General features: G+C 45.6%; 1 protein-coding gene across 2 annotated transcripts in view; it reads left to right on the top strand.

The window, feature by feature from the left end:
• LOC126537632 (adenylate cyclase type 8-like) overlaps positions 1-14,983 on the top strand; it is a 618,168-nt gene that overhangs the window by 509,850 nt on the left and 93,335 nt on the right. For both annotated transcript variants that reach the window (XM_050184787.3, XM_072287919.1), the window contains exons 4-6: positions 1,240-1,466; positions 4,115-4,264; positions 12,020-12,156. In XM_050184787.3, the coding sequence (XP_050040744.2) occupies positions 1,240-1,466; positions 4,115-4,264; positions 12,020-12,156 (514 nt within the window). The remainder of the gene's footprint in view (positions 1-1,239; positions 1,467-4,114; positions 4,265-12,019; positions 12,157-14,983) is intronic.

Here is a 14,983-nt window from a genome sequence, read left to right as displayed (position 1 = left end):
CATTTCATCTATGTTGACCGAAGAACGCTAGTATGAGCAAGTGAGAAAGAGAAAGAGAAAGGAAAGGCAGGGAGGTCAACCAGAAGCAAATCTCCGGTTCGCTACTCTGCACGTGGGTTGCGCAAAGAGGCGGTTAGAAAGAAGGGAGGATTAGAGAGAGAGAGAAAAAAAAACAATTACTTAAGTGTTCACCGAGCCCTGTAAATCGCAGAAAGCACAAAAATAATTTAACAGTTTTTGACACAGTTCTTTTTTAACAGCCGTCGAACTTGTCGAGCACGGCAGTAAGTAAGCGTCTCTGTGCCCAACACTGTGGGTGCTGGCACAGAATATGGCTGATGGTTTATGCTTCACTGCAGCGTCTCTTCGGGGCGATCCTGACGCTACCTTGAGACTTAATTCAGGGTCCAGTCGTGTATTTCTGAGATTGTGCCCGTTCCAACCAGATAGTGTGTGTAGGCGGCCAAATAGGCGAAGCCTTCTTGCAGCATCCGTCTTTGAAAGCGGGATCAATGAAGACTGGGCTTCTCCGTGGGCCGAGCGAGTCTTTTCGTCGGCACATCGATGACGGACAATGCCACAATGGCTTGGTGTAACCACTAATTTTTATGATGAGGTCTCCCTTCTCGGTTAAGTGGCGTATTGCCTCTGCAATATCAAATGTCATTTGTTGATGTGGGCCCCGACGCAATGCTGACCATAAACTCTGCAGCGCCGCCTCCGAGCCGAAAAAAAAAATACCATTTGCGTTAATGTTCGCCTTCAAAGAAGCCCAGTGCGACACGAAGGGCAGCAAGTTCTGAGACTGTCGATGTCATCCAGTGATTGATGGCCGTGGCTTTCATTGGCATGGCTACAGCTGCGGTTTAGCCGTTCGGTAGGACGGAGCCGTCGGTGCATGTGTGCGCGTACTCGCTGTATCTTTCATATCAGAGTAGCATAGTACGCGACAGGACACTGAAACGCTAAAAAGCTCCTTGCAGGAAGCTGGACTGTCCGAGCTCTGCTGACTATTAGTGAGTGCGCACTCATCCGAACGTGAGCACGCACTCGCTCTCCTAGTCCCTTCGTGTCTTTCTTTCCTCTTTTTCCCTCCCCCACGCGCATGATAACAACCGGGAACAACCATGGTTAGCGTTGCAGCCTTCGCTCATCTGACGCCTATGCAATACCGTTTTGTTTTTGGCTTTTTTTTTCGTTCCCCGCTTAACCCTGCTCCCGTCTGTGTCCATGTCGCAGGCAACGGCAACTTCGGCGTGACTTCCGGAGAGCTGCGCTTCGAGCCGGGCGGCGACGTGTCCGGCGACACGGTGTGGCACGTGATGTTCACCGTGTTCGTGACCTACGCGATGCTGCCGCTGCCGCTCAAGTGGTGCATCGTGTGCGGCGTGCTCGCCTCGGTCGTCAACCTCGTCGTCAGCAGCGTCTACCGCGCCGAGCTCGACCAGCCCGTCTTCGAGCGCATGGTAGGGCCTCTTCCCCCTTTCCACCCTTCTCGCGCGAACGTGAGCCTGACCGTCAGTGTGGCTGCAGGAAAACGCGGGCTCGGGGACGACGTGCTTCGAGTTGTTCGGCGAGCGCTCGCTGTTTCCGGCGTAGGAAGTGCTCGACGGCCCTATATATATATATATATATATATATATATATATATATATATATATATATATATATATATATATATATATATATATATATATATATATATATATTTTAATTTTTGGTGCTCCTGGTGTCCCTCTGCATGTGTATGCAGTTGCACGTCGGTCTGCCGCTTGTCTTGTACATCGTCTGTCACTCGCTGCGGTGAGCGGACTTTCGCAGTTCGGTCCTGTGTTTATAGGAAGTCGCTGGAGCGTAATCAGACGGCGTCATTCATTTGTCACGTATTCAGTGGGACATTGAAAGCACGTTTCACAACAGGGACGACGACATCAGCAGAGCAGCAGCAGCGACATGCAACTACTACTATTACTACTATACTAATCCCAGTAACTACTACAACTACTACTACTACTACTACTACTACTACTACTACTACTACTACTACTACTACTACTACTACTACTACTACTAATAATAATAATAATAATAATAATAATAATAATATAGTAATAATAATAGTAACAACAACAACAATTGCCGAACATGTGACAACACAGTGCACAATAAGTTAAATTATGTGCGGTGTTTGCATGACATACGAAAAATTGCATGTCAGAAATGACGCAAGATAGATAGAGGAAACAAACTTCCGAGAGCGTACACATACAAAGACGTAAAGATAGAGGAATTTCGAAGCTGAGCCAAATGTGCACCAATGCATAAAGTAAGAACTATTACGAACGGATTGGTCATTCAAAATTCGTCATTGGTTACACACGCACACACACCATCTTTTTTCTAAAGAACTATATATTAGAAGCTCGTGCAACATAAGGGCGGTGTATTACCTGCAGCTTACCTGGAAAAGAAAAGAAAAAGAAAGCAAGGCAAACTTACGCAATTATATAGCAAGTGCGAAGCATTGCTCCCAATATTTTTCATTCTGACAAGGCCGCGCTACAGCTTATTCTGAAAGTAGGTCAGTAATAGATGAGAAGACGACATTCTGACAAATATCGTTATCTCTTTTCGTGACATGCCCGTGAACTACGTATTTTTAGTACATAATTTCAGACGCGGTCTGCAGAGCTACGCCAATGTGGGATGCAAGAAAGAAAAATGTATTGCTGCAGTCAAGTGCACGCGTTTTATTCCTTTTTGTGCACGAACGAACCGCGCGTTTATTATGACAGGCTATCAGCTACAAACACTCTTGCTTGTAGCACACGTGCATTAAGTAGTTCTGACATGATATGGCACTATATAAATGGGCTCGTAAATAACTTTTCATGCTCATTTATCCTATATAGACACAGAAACAGACAAACAAACGAACAATATTGGTCGGTGCCATTGTGGCCACAAAATATGCTTGTTTATTGTTTGCTTATAGCGCTGCCCGTTAAATACAAAGATCGCGCAACGTGTTTCAGATAAGCCGAATGCAACACAATAAACAAAATTGTTAATAAGGCGCAGTTACGGAAAATGGCTTTAGACAATGATATAAGCAATCACGCAACCGCGGCCTGCAGTAAAGCTTATGCAAAGATATGCCATGTGAGCCAGACGTAACAGACTAATATATAACAAACTGAAATACGGTAATTATTAAACCTGACAACTGCATACTAACCTGTAACAGTCCATGAAGAGTTTCTGACATTGTCACTGTGATGTTTGGCTTGTTAGAACTAGTTACTCGTCTTGGTTGGGTTGCTTAACGACTTAAGGTTGCTCCAAAAGAACTTCTGCACAGCAGGGCAATAGACGAATAAAAATTGGCTGTTCCTGCAGCAAGTGCAGAAAAATGGCGCTCAATGTTTTGCTAACCACATCCGAAAGCGCTCATTTCATTCCATTTGAGAAAAAAATTCACTGCTCGATATAATTTACGGCAGGTCAGCGTGCCTCTGACTGAAAACCGATGTGCCTTTTTAAATACATGGGTAACACTTTTTCACACATATGGCTCGTACTTCAGGGGTTATTGTATAGCATTAGAAGCGATACGTGTGTAGAGGTCACGTGAAGTGACACTGTGATTCCCGGCGCATGCAGGGGACAAAATAACGTTATGTGCTTTCACATTGAAAGCTTAACCCACATCGCATCATTTGCTGCGAGCGAGTTATCTGTGGCACGCCCTCTCGTAATTACAGAACGGTAAGGAAAAAAAAATAACTGGGAAAGTTCCGGCACTTCCAGAAGCAGGCCACAATGCCTACGTTTTAACTATTCGCGTGGATAGCCGTGATTATGCGAATTTCTTTAGATAGCGTGACTAGGTTTAGTAACAATTTGGTCAATTATACGCGCTATATGTAGATGTCGGTTAATAATGCGTTGTATTCATTCGCTGAAGACCGTAAGCGCAGATGAAGGGCGTGGCATTGTTGGTTGTAAAGAGCAAGTTTGCATAACAGGTGTAGATTTTCTTTTTTTTCGTTTTAGATTTTAGCCCACGAACAGTGTAATTTTGTTGTTTTTCCCTCTTCTTATCGCTTTGCAGATTCTGACGAATTCCTGCTTGTACCTCTGCATCAACTTTGTCAGCATGTACACAAAGTATTTGACAGACAGAGCGCAACGAAACGCTTTCTTGGAAACGAGGCGGTCCATCGAGACTCGCTACCGCACGGAGAAAGAGATCAAAAAGCAGGTAAGCTGACGGTTTCACGATTTATCATAGTGCGTTTTCGGAAAAGCCAGTCGGATTGGAACGTATGCTCACTTTACGCGCCAATTTGATGTCCTTCATTGCCCGTCTTCTCATGTTACTAAGGTCACATGTAAAGTTATAAGTATAGTTATTGAAAAGAAAAACATCATAGAGGTAGCGCATAGAACCTGAACTAAGAATATTGCGCGCTTATTGAACGCTTCGCTCCCCCCCCCCCCCCCCCCCGCCTTCCCCCATCAATCTTGCACTAAGATCAGTCGTGCATGAGCGCGTAAAAGTACGGATGTTTCGATAAAGTAAATTTCAGCTTGAAATACTGCGTCACATATTGTCGCCACTATTATGGACCTGTCAGCCATGTGTACAGATGCTGTGTTCTTTGCTTGACGACAGTCTGCCAGAAATCCCTGACGGCCCATCAAAAGAAAAAAAAATGTGCGCCAAGCCCAGTCGCTATGATACAGTATAAGTTTTCTCGTTATTCGGTTGAGAAACTGAAGTCTTTCATCAAAGTGGCGGTTGTTCTACACACTCATTTTGACATGGTGATAATATATCTAGCGCAATACTTATTGTTGTTATCATTAGTATAGACCAGAGAAAAATCTCTACATTAGCCCTTTGCTTTTGTATACGTTTAACCCACGCTGCTTGCTTGTAGTGCGCACACATTGATTCGCATTGGTTTGTATGTTTTCATAGCCAATAATAATAATAATAATAATAATAATTCGCAGTAAGCAATGCTCATACTCGGTTCACAGTGAGACGAAAAGCGATTAGTAGCAGTAAAACCATAAATTATTTACTTGTTGTGGTTAAAACGACTATATAGAAATAAATATTTAGTTACCTTAAATGGTAACGGCAACTCGTTCTAACGTAGTTTATCTGAGGCATCAGGCGAATCGGGTTGAAATGGCATGTTGCTTTCTCAATTCTCGTATTGCTTGGAGCTAGTAGAACATTTCATCTAATAACATTGCACACTGTTTACGGCAGCTGAAGGAGTCATCTGTAGGTTCTGACAACTCCACATTAAGGACTCTACGTGTAACTGACATTAGTCCTTAGTTGGGACAGAAGGTTCTAGCAGGGTTTATTTACACTGGCTGAAGAAGTCTCTCGTCTGAAGCTCCTTAAGTTCTGATGGTTTCTGGCCAATAATAATGAGGTGACAACAACCCTAGAGTTTTCTTTGCCCCCACATGACCGAACATGTCGTGTGCTTTCTGCAGAAAGTCCAGTCGAAGTTTGTGAGCAAGGTAAACTTTGCTAATTCCTTTCTGTGTGACAACGGTGACGTCATTTTCAGCAGTGTATTTGCATTGCGGGTGGTCCTTCTGGTGACCTTGAAGTTCTGGTAAAGAAAAGAGTTGAACCACTGTACTTCGATAAAATGCATCTGCTGCGATGTTTTTGCTACAATTTTTGTGTCGAATGTTGGCGTCATACACTAAAAATCCAAGGACCATCGAAACAGGGGACCGTGTGGGTTTTTCACGTTTTCCAACCATTGTAAGGCAGCGTGGTCGGTGACGATAGTCAGTGGTTTGCCGTGGAAGTAGCAGTGGCACTTGTCAACAGCAGCGAGTATGGCTAGGCATTCAAGCGCAGTTATGGCATCGTTTAACTTGTGCTTCAGAAGTTTGCGCGAGTCATAAGCAACCGGATGTTCCTTGCTTTCATGGTCTCCTTGTTTTTCAGACTGCATCGATTTACGTTCTACGCGTCGCACTGAATTATCGAAGGTTTCTGGCAGGAATGTATTCTGAAAATTGGTTCTTCGGTCAGACGTCTGTTCATTTCCTCAAAAGCTTATTCGGACTGGACATCCCATTCCCATGGGGTGTCATCCAGTAACTTCGTAAGTCGGAAAACTATGTCGCTGAAATGAGGAATATATTGTCAGTAAAGGTTGATGTTAACTCGAAAATGCTGCAGCTTTTTCGGACATCTTGGTTTTGGGAATTCCAAATATTGCTTCTACATTGCTTCGTTTAGGCGATATGGTGCTGTGAGACACGCTCTGACCGAGATAGTCAATAGAATTTATGCCAAAGTGGCATTTCTTTCAGCTTCAGTTTGACGTTTTCAGTTCTGAGAGAGAGAGAAAGAGAAAGAGAGAGAGAGAAATGAAGGAGATAAAAGGCAGGGAGGGTAACCAGACGACCGTCCGGTTTGTTACATTACATTGAGGGTAAGGGAAAGGGGGAACAGAAAGAGAGAGAGAGGGAGCACGGAGTGCACATGGGACGATGCACAGGGCCTTAAACCGTAAGCGGTCTCTTGAACCAGTGCACTTCAAGTAGGGTACTAGTGCACGAGTCGCTTTTTGTGCCAATGACAGGTGTGGCCATGGTCCGAATATTTTTGACTCAGAGAACAGTCGGTTTAAAGTTGTCCTGAGATAGAGTCGTTGTACATCGTAGCGAGGACAGATATACAATAGGTTCTCGATGGTTTCCTCGCGCCTACAGCAGTCGAACATTGGGCTATCGGCCATTCCCATATGATAGGAGTGAGCGTTTGTGAACGCCACTCCCCACCACAAGCGCCACAGTAAGTTTGTTTCGCCGCCGGAAAGGCTAGATGGCAGTTGTAGACATAGCAAACGGTCCAGCTTATGCAATCGGCAATTTTTTTTTAATTATGGGGTTTTACGCCCCAAAACCACTTTCTGATTATGCGGCACGCCGTAGTGGAGGTCTCTTGAAATTTCGACCACCTGGTGTTCTTTAACATGCACCTAAATCTAAGTACACGGGTGTTTTAGCATTTTGCCCCATCGAAATGCGGTCGCTGTGGCCGGGATTCGATCCCGCGACCTCGTGCTCAGCAGCCCAACACTATAGCCACTGAGGAACCACGGCGGGGAATCGGCATTTGAAGGCACTTGAACTCCAGAGAGCTTGTGGCCTTTTCCGTGCAAGCAGACAAAGTTCCCTGGCATAGTCCGTCCTCACCAAATGTATTGGGCGCGTCTGGGTGTCTTCGGGAGCAGACCGGACAGCCCTCTCAGCAAAGTCGTTGCTGACGATGCCACAGTGAGCAGGAATCCACTGAAAGATTATGTTGCACCCTGCTTCTAGAGCATGGTGGTATACTTCTTTGATCTCGAATATCCACTCGTATGTTCTCTGATGTAAGGCAGACTTGATACTTTGAAGAGCTGCCTTAGAGTCACAATATATGAACCATTTCTGTGCCGACTCTTTGGTGACGTAGGTCATAGCGGCATGGAGGGCCGCAAGTTCTGCCGCTGTAGATGTAGCTATGAGTGACACTTTGGATTTAACTGTAGCCTGCTTAGCTGGAACAACGAACGCAGCAGTTATGCTGGTAGGTGAGGTCCAACCATCGGTATAAATACGTATATGGTTATGATATGTCTGTTGCAGTAACAGGAGTTTGAGAGCTTGCGAGTTCGAGAGTTCGAAAGCTCGGGGATGCTTTAAATGTTGAGAAAATGTGTGGGAGAAAACTACGATATTATCAAAGCAATTAACGACATTTTTCAAGTTATGTTTTCTTATGACTGATTTGACAGCTCTTTCAAATGTAGCTGGGACATTCCTCAAACCAAAAGACCACGCGAGCCACTCGTAATGACCGTTTGGCGTAACGAAAGCTGTTTTCGGAATTTCGTCTGGCTGCATTTCTACATGCCAATAGCCTGATGTAATGCCTAATCTAGAAAAATATCTTCTCTTCCCAGGCAGTCCAGCACATCGTCGATGCATGGTGGAATAGGTTGGTAGTTGGGCACAATGATGGCATTAAACTTGCGGTAATCAATGCATAGGCGAATAGAACCTTCGCCTTTCTTCTCTGCAACAGTAACATGTGCCGCGTTCGGTGACAAAGAAGGTACACTACGCCTTGCTTTAGGAGAGGTTCCACTTGCCTGAAGATTTCCGCGTTGTCTGCCGGGTAGCAGCGATACGGTGGTCTGTGAACTGGAACGTTGTCGTTGAGAACGATGTGATGTTGCTCATTCGCGATACATCCGAGGTCCATTTGACACTTTGAGAAAAGAGAGAGAGAGAGAGAGGAAAGGGGAAAGGCAGGGAGGTTAACCAGAGAAAGAGATCCGGTTGGCTACCCTACGCTGGGGAGAGAGGGGAGGGGAGGTAAAGTGGTAACAAAGTAGAGATAAGGAAAGGAAGGAGCATAGACAGACAATCACAATCGGTCACTGTCACCGAATACTTTGAATACACTTTGAGAAAATTTCACAACCTCGCATTGTTGTGGGATCTTTCCCCATCTGCGGCAAGTTGTTTTTCCATCCACTTTCATTTCCATTAAATATCGTTTCGTTATTTCATTTATTAAGCACAAGTAATTTCCCCTATGTTGTCCTTGGTATCAGTGTTTGTTGACTTCTTATGATATGACTAATAAAAACGGGCCCCTCCGTTAACCCTGTTTCTTCTCGTTTATATATATATATATATATATATATATATATATATATATATTTGGAGTGCCCCTTCTGGCCCTGGCTCGCTCACTCACTCACTCACTCACTACCCCCCTTCCCCCTTTCTTCTCTTTCTTCGGAGAGAGAGAGAGAGAGAGAGGAAAGGGAGGTTGCGGGAGCCCCCCCCCCCCCCAACCCAACCCAACCTATCTCTCTCTCTCTCTCTCTCTTGGAGAGAGAGAGAGAGATTAGCTCCTAGCTCCTCCGTGTTAAGAAGTTGCTGCGAACGGCTGCGTTCCGAAACCGTTTTGCGCGTCAGAACAGTCGTCTTGAAATGGTCGTATGGTTGGGTTGTGTGTGGAAGGCTCAGCAAGTCGTCGAATTCGTTCGCAACTTCACATGGTAGTGTAGAAACTACGTGAAGGCATTTTGCGCGCTGTGCAGTGATGCGGCGATAGTCGAAGAGCGCTTCCACTTGATCAAACCATACTGCCGGATTCTTCAGCCTGAATGGCGGTAGACGCACCTGCACGTTTTAGACCGCTTCCATGCCGATGGCGATGGAATGGTTCTCGTTGCTCACCGTTGACTGCGGTCGCTGTTGAGTACCGTTGTCCGCCGACGTGGAACTTGTGTTCGTAGCCATCACGTACTCACGTCCAGGTCACCAAGCTATAGCGGTCGCGATATACGACGCCTATTGACAGCCGCGTACATACGAGCGGTGGAACGCACGTCAACACGCTACGAACGCAGATTGATTGAAACTTTTATTAGAAGGGATGGCCCGTGGCCTAAGATAGGGGTGGGGGTTAGGTGAAAGGAAGGATGCCTGCCTCCTTCGCAAAGGTGAGCAAAGCGTTGATTCTTCTGCTGGCATCTGCTTGAGGTGCGACCCAGTCTTCGTACGATGCCACCTTTAGAGGTCGGGTGTGCTTGTCCCTAAGGGTGGCTGTGGCAGGACAGGACCAGATCAGATGTTTAAGATCGACGTTGACCGCAGGGCAGTTGGGGCATTCCACTTCTGTTCTTCTCCACTTGCTCAGGACATCCGGTGTAATAGATGCCTTAGCTCTTGCTTTGTGGATGAGGACGTGGGCTGTTCTAGGAAGGCGAGTGGGAATGGGAGGAAGGATCAGAGGTGCAATCTGTCTTTATTTCGCTCTTCTTGCGCAACGCGGTGCTGTCGTTGCAGTCGGCAGCGCGCTCAGGGCGCGCCGCTACACTTAGATTAAAAGTGTCAATGAGAAAATTGAAGAGCAACATCAAAATTTCCGGTACAGCTTTCTGTTACTCAGTACGTGCTACATAAAAGTGTGTGTGTGCGTGCGTGTGTGTGTGTGTGTGTGTGTGTGCGTGTGTGTGCGCGCGCGCGCGCGTTCGGCATTGTGGACTACTGTTCTGTTACCCATTGAAAGGAAAAGGTTGCATAAGCGTCAGTGACAGCTATTTGTTTAATTACCCTATATTATTATGAATCAGTTATGGTGATCTCTAAATTATGCTTTCATCGAACCTGTCCACCTGCTCTCAAGTAAATATGGCAGCGTAGTTGCGTTTTCAGAGATCATTAGCCGGCCCCAAGGAATTCTCAATTTTGTCAAATACACCAAGTTACCATCATCATGTTTGCATAAACTGTAATTGATCTCACTGCGAAGAACGAAAGGCAATCCTCGTTGCAGAAGCAGGCCACAAGCAATAAAAGAACATTACTGGCTTCAGCTGGTTTCTTTTATTTGACAGTCTGCAGGCGACATTTCCCGCTTTGAAAAGTAGTGGGGTGGGAGGGGAGGAGGGGGCAAACGACGTACTTCCCCCTCCCCCCTACTTCTGACTGTGGGGTGAAAAGTGCCGGTTACCCTGCTTACAAAACAGATTAGAGAACAGTTCTGTTCTGTTACAGAACAGATCACTATTCTGTAATCTAGCGCCTAAATGGTCAATTTTTCTTTATATAGCTAGGTACTAACAACGTGATCTCCACGTACGTTAAGTTTCACATCTCTCGTAGTTAGAGCAGGTGTGCTGCCTAATACGCGTGCTACCAAATACAAGCTGACAGGTTTACAGGCAGATTGTCTTTCAGCAATTTGTATTTTTTTTATTCGTCAGCCCTGGGCCACCAATTCGCGCCTCGGATTCCAGCGACGTGCTTCTAAATACTTCCACTGTTTCCCCGGAGCCGCGGAATGCTCGAAACGCGACCCCCACTATGCCTCCCAGAGCCGTCGTCTCTGTCGTTTTCAGTCGTGTCAGCATACGGTGGCGCCCTGCTCGCCCGTGTCGCTCGAAGCGAAAGCTCCTCTCGCGGACCGAGAAATTAGCATTCCCGAAAAGCACTTAGCCGGTCAAGCTAAGGGACTTCTCTGCGCCTGCCGGCTGCGAGCTGCGCCGCTGTTCCCTTTTATCCTCATCTACTTCCCGTCTTCCCGTCTAATGTACCTTCACTGCGGAAGCAGGCCGCCGTGCCGACTTACGATGGCGCGAGCACTTCTAAGGGCTTCTTTGCTCGCTCGCTCCTACGTCATCAACTGCCCGCGCGGTACTTTAATTATGCACGAACGTTAATTTGATGCTACCGCCAGCGCGCTCCGGACGCTAAGTCGAGCACTTCTCGTTAAAGACTCGTTCAGATTTAGCTTTTTTTTTTTCCTCCGTTCGCGTTTTGGTTTCTGCGACCACCATCGTAGGGGTGGGTGGCACACTTTACTTTCAAGTTTGTCGATCATCGTAGCAGAGGAAGGTGTGGTGACGTTAGTAATGTGTCGGTGCAACCTTCTCTACATAAAAAGAAAGAGTTCGCCATTTATGCTCAAGGGGTGTTTACTCACGTTTTGGGATGTCGTTCACTCGTTAGATGTTTTCACAAGTGACTGCCGTTAGCGTTGCGTGCAACGCATTATGCTACTGCATAGGCCGCAGACAGTTTTGCTGCTCTCGCCACGTACAGTAGGAACGTAGAGAGGCTCTGTCAAAAGTTGAACGAAGTACGAGGACTAGAGATGGTTATTTACGCTCATCTTTAAACTACAAAAGACAATTGAAAACGCAGTGGAAGAGATGCGAGGCATCCAAAACACAGCCTCGGTCATTCCGGCAAGTCATCTCTTCATTTCTCGTGCATAGGTTGTGAGCGCACTTAATACCAACCTTGTCTGCCCCTTTTCCAATAGCCAGTGCGGCTTTTAGCGTGCCGATCTTTTAGAGATCCGTGCGTACGGGCTCATAGTGTCACGCTAGTTTGGAATGTACTTGCGGCATTCTAGAAAGGGCATGTGCTCACCGACTTCTCTCTCTCATCGCAGGAGAGCTTGTTGCTGTCCCTGCTTCCCCGATTTGTGGCGCAAGAGATCATCAAGGACATATCGAACGAAGAAGACCACCGGAAATTCTTCACTTCTCAGTTTCACAAGATCTACATCCACTGTTACGAAAACGTGAGGTAAGGCGGCAGCTAAATAAAACGCGACCGTGATGTCACGGTCGCGTCAAATCACATCGCGGTCAAATCAAAGGTCAAATCAACTTTGTTTTGACATCAAGAGTTACAGATGTCTAGAGTACAGGTTAAAGCTCGAAGATTTGGCTTGGCGGAGTCTGTACCCCGTAAGGTGCAGATACTAGTGACAAACTGTTAAACATGAATAAATGAATACAGTGTATAGCATGTATCAGGCTATACAATATTTGCCAATATATAGCAATGATACATGTGTCAATATCATATGACGCGTATATCACATACGTATATCAATATGACAATACTGTATTCATATTTATTTATAGTGAAGCTAATCTGGTCTCTACAGGAATTCTGACTGAACCCGGCTCACTAAGTAGGCGCGAGATTGTAGGCGCGAATTCTGCTTATTGCAACACGCATTTCATTAGTCCAGGTTATCCTGGCACAAACATTTGGTGCTTCTGTGCAGGAATCTGTGCTGACCCGTGCTGAATGACGCAAACTATAGGGCGTTTCAATTTACAGCATGAAGTCACTCGATAGTTTCCTCCGAGCTCGCAATTTTCTAAGAATGTGTTGCAACACGACCAGTCAGCGCGACACATTCAATGGAGGACGTGTCTCATGTGGTTAGAATGCGCGACAACTTGCTTTCCTTGCATTGTGTGATTGCAAAGAATCAAAGCACACTCGCGTGGATTGAAGGATCCGTTTCGAAAGAGATCTCTATGTCGGGCTCACAGCATGAATAATGAAGACGACGACAAAGACGCACTGTGCAGCAGACGTTATTTGCTGTCAAATGAAACCTCAGTCTTCTTTTGTTCTTACACGCACGTTTTGACTCCCCTTAATGTTCTCCTCTCGCTCATTAGTTCCTTTATTTCCTGTTGTCACTGAAGCTATTCGGACACACATTCCTCCAATCCCATATCTTTGTTATTTCTCTTTTTGAAACTGTATTCGTCTACGCTCTGAGTGTGCAATATGGTAAAGGACGAAGATCACAGATTCATAGAACGGTTATATAACTTTATGCAGAGCTTGCAAAGCCTCCTTCAAGATCGTCTAAAGCCTGTTTGATGCGAAAAAGAACACAGACACTAGTGCCCTGAATTTCCATTTTCAGCATATTCGACAGCCCCCTCGCTTCCCGCGTCACAAGTCTGTGGACGCAATTCGGCCATGGCAAAGCGTCGGTGGCGAGTTGTAACACCATGTTGAGTTCTCCACAAATACTAACGCTGGGTATTCCTTTCTGCTAGACCGCTGGCTCGTTCACACTTGAATTTTATTCAGAGGTACCATTCCGCAATAAGTTTCGTTCAGCACCACGCTTCCAGGCACGACTTACCAGTTTCGTTCACAATAAATCTCATGTTGGCATTTTCTAGAAGGATACCACCGCTGATAATGCCGCAACGGAATGATGGCGCTCTCTGTCAACGCTGCGGTGAACCACAGTGCATGCAATGTACATAGCTCTGGCTGGGAGCGGCGAATGCCACCGTTCTGTTGCAGCGGAAGCGGAATCTACGGGTTTTGAGTTTCGTCGCAGCAGACGACATCCACTTGAATTTATCGTCTGCATAAACGGTAAGAAATGCCGGCCCACCTGGTACTGAAATAAGCTCACTACACAGTGCTACTTCAGTGTAAAACTTGCTCGTCAACAAGCCAGCGGTTTATCAAGAACAGTCATGGTTTGCCTGGCGTTATTATTTCTCAAACACTCAGTATTATTCCTACACTGAGCGCAAGTCCATTGCAATGAAATGGGCACTACCCTTAACGTAGTCCTGTTTTCTTTATTTTTATTTTTATTCGCGCCAGCCTCGATTTTGCGTCTGAGCGGGTCGGTTGTACAGCTTCAGGTTACGAGGAAGCGGAGCTTGGGAGCTCGTATCCAACTAAATACATGGGAACGGACAAACCGTTTTTATCTGCGGTACTGCACCCATATTGATGAGATTTGTTGCAACTAAAAGAAAATGTTAAATTCTGGTGGCCGTAGGAAAGTTATTTTTCTGTCTAGGCAGCCACATTACTTATCAAATATTTTTGAAAATAGCGATATGGAAAAAACCTGGAGTACCACGTTTTCAATTCTGTGATTCAGTCATAATTAACAATAGCAGAATTCCGGAACTGCCTCTATCGGGCCACCTAACAAGGAAAAAAATATGATTTAATACGCCCCCCTGTAAAAAATGTACAGCTCATTCTTTATTGGGACATTTGTAAAGCCCTTGTAAGCATTGTAAAGCTTCCATGTAAGCTGTAAACTCAGATATGAAATTTATCCACTTCAGATTCCCCATCGTATGTAATTTACCGAACTGCGATGTCTATTTTTTGTGAAAAGTTACAGGATTGTAAACTTTGTGCTTCAGTTGTCGTTGTTGTTGCTTTTCTTACTTGCCAATTTCCAGCAACATTAGTAAAGAAGTACGAGGCCCTAAATCAAAATTCTGCTTCCTATATTTGTTGGAATTAAGCTCCCTTTCTCAGATGCAATCAAATTAATTCAGATCGGTCCAACGGTTGTCTGATACGAGCTCTCCTGCGTTTTACGTGTATTCGAATAGGGAAATGGGTTGGACTCGAGCTACAGCTTTCGTTTATTGGCCTTTCTCTACCACCTTGTCGGTTTAGCGTTAAAACACCATTGCCACCTCCCCTCCCATCGTGGGCCCTATATCAATTTTGAAACTTCGTTGTATAGTGAGAACGTTATCAAGGCGACGAGCCCTTTAGGCGCTAGGTCGACACTGTTGCGGCTGATCGAAACAAAAAGAAAGAAAAA

The sequence above is a fragment of the Dermacentor andersoni genome, chromosome 4 (genome assembly GCF_023375885.2).
Source record: "Dermacentor andersoni chromosome 4, qqDerAnde1_hic_scaffold, whole genome shotgun sequence".
Taxonomy (NCBI): domain Eukaryota; kingdom Metazoa; phylum Arthropoda; class Arachnida; order Ixodida; family Ixodidae; genus Dermacentor; species Dermacentor andersoni.
Note: the sequence above shows the minus strand (reverse complement) of the source record. Positions and strands in the feature narration are given on the sequence as shown.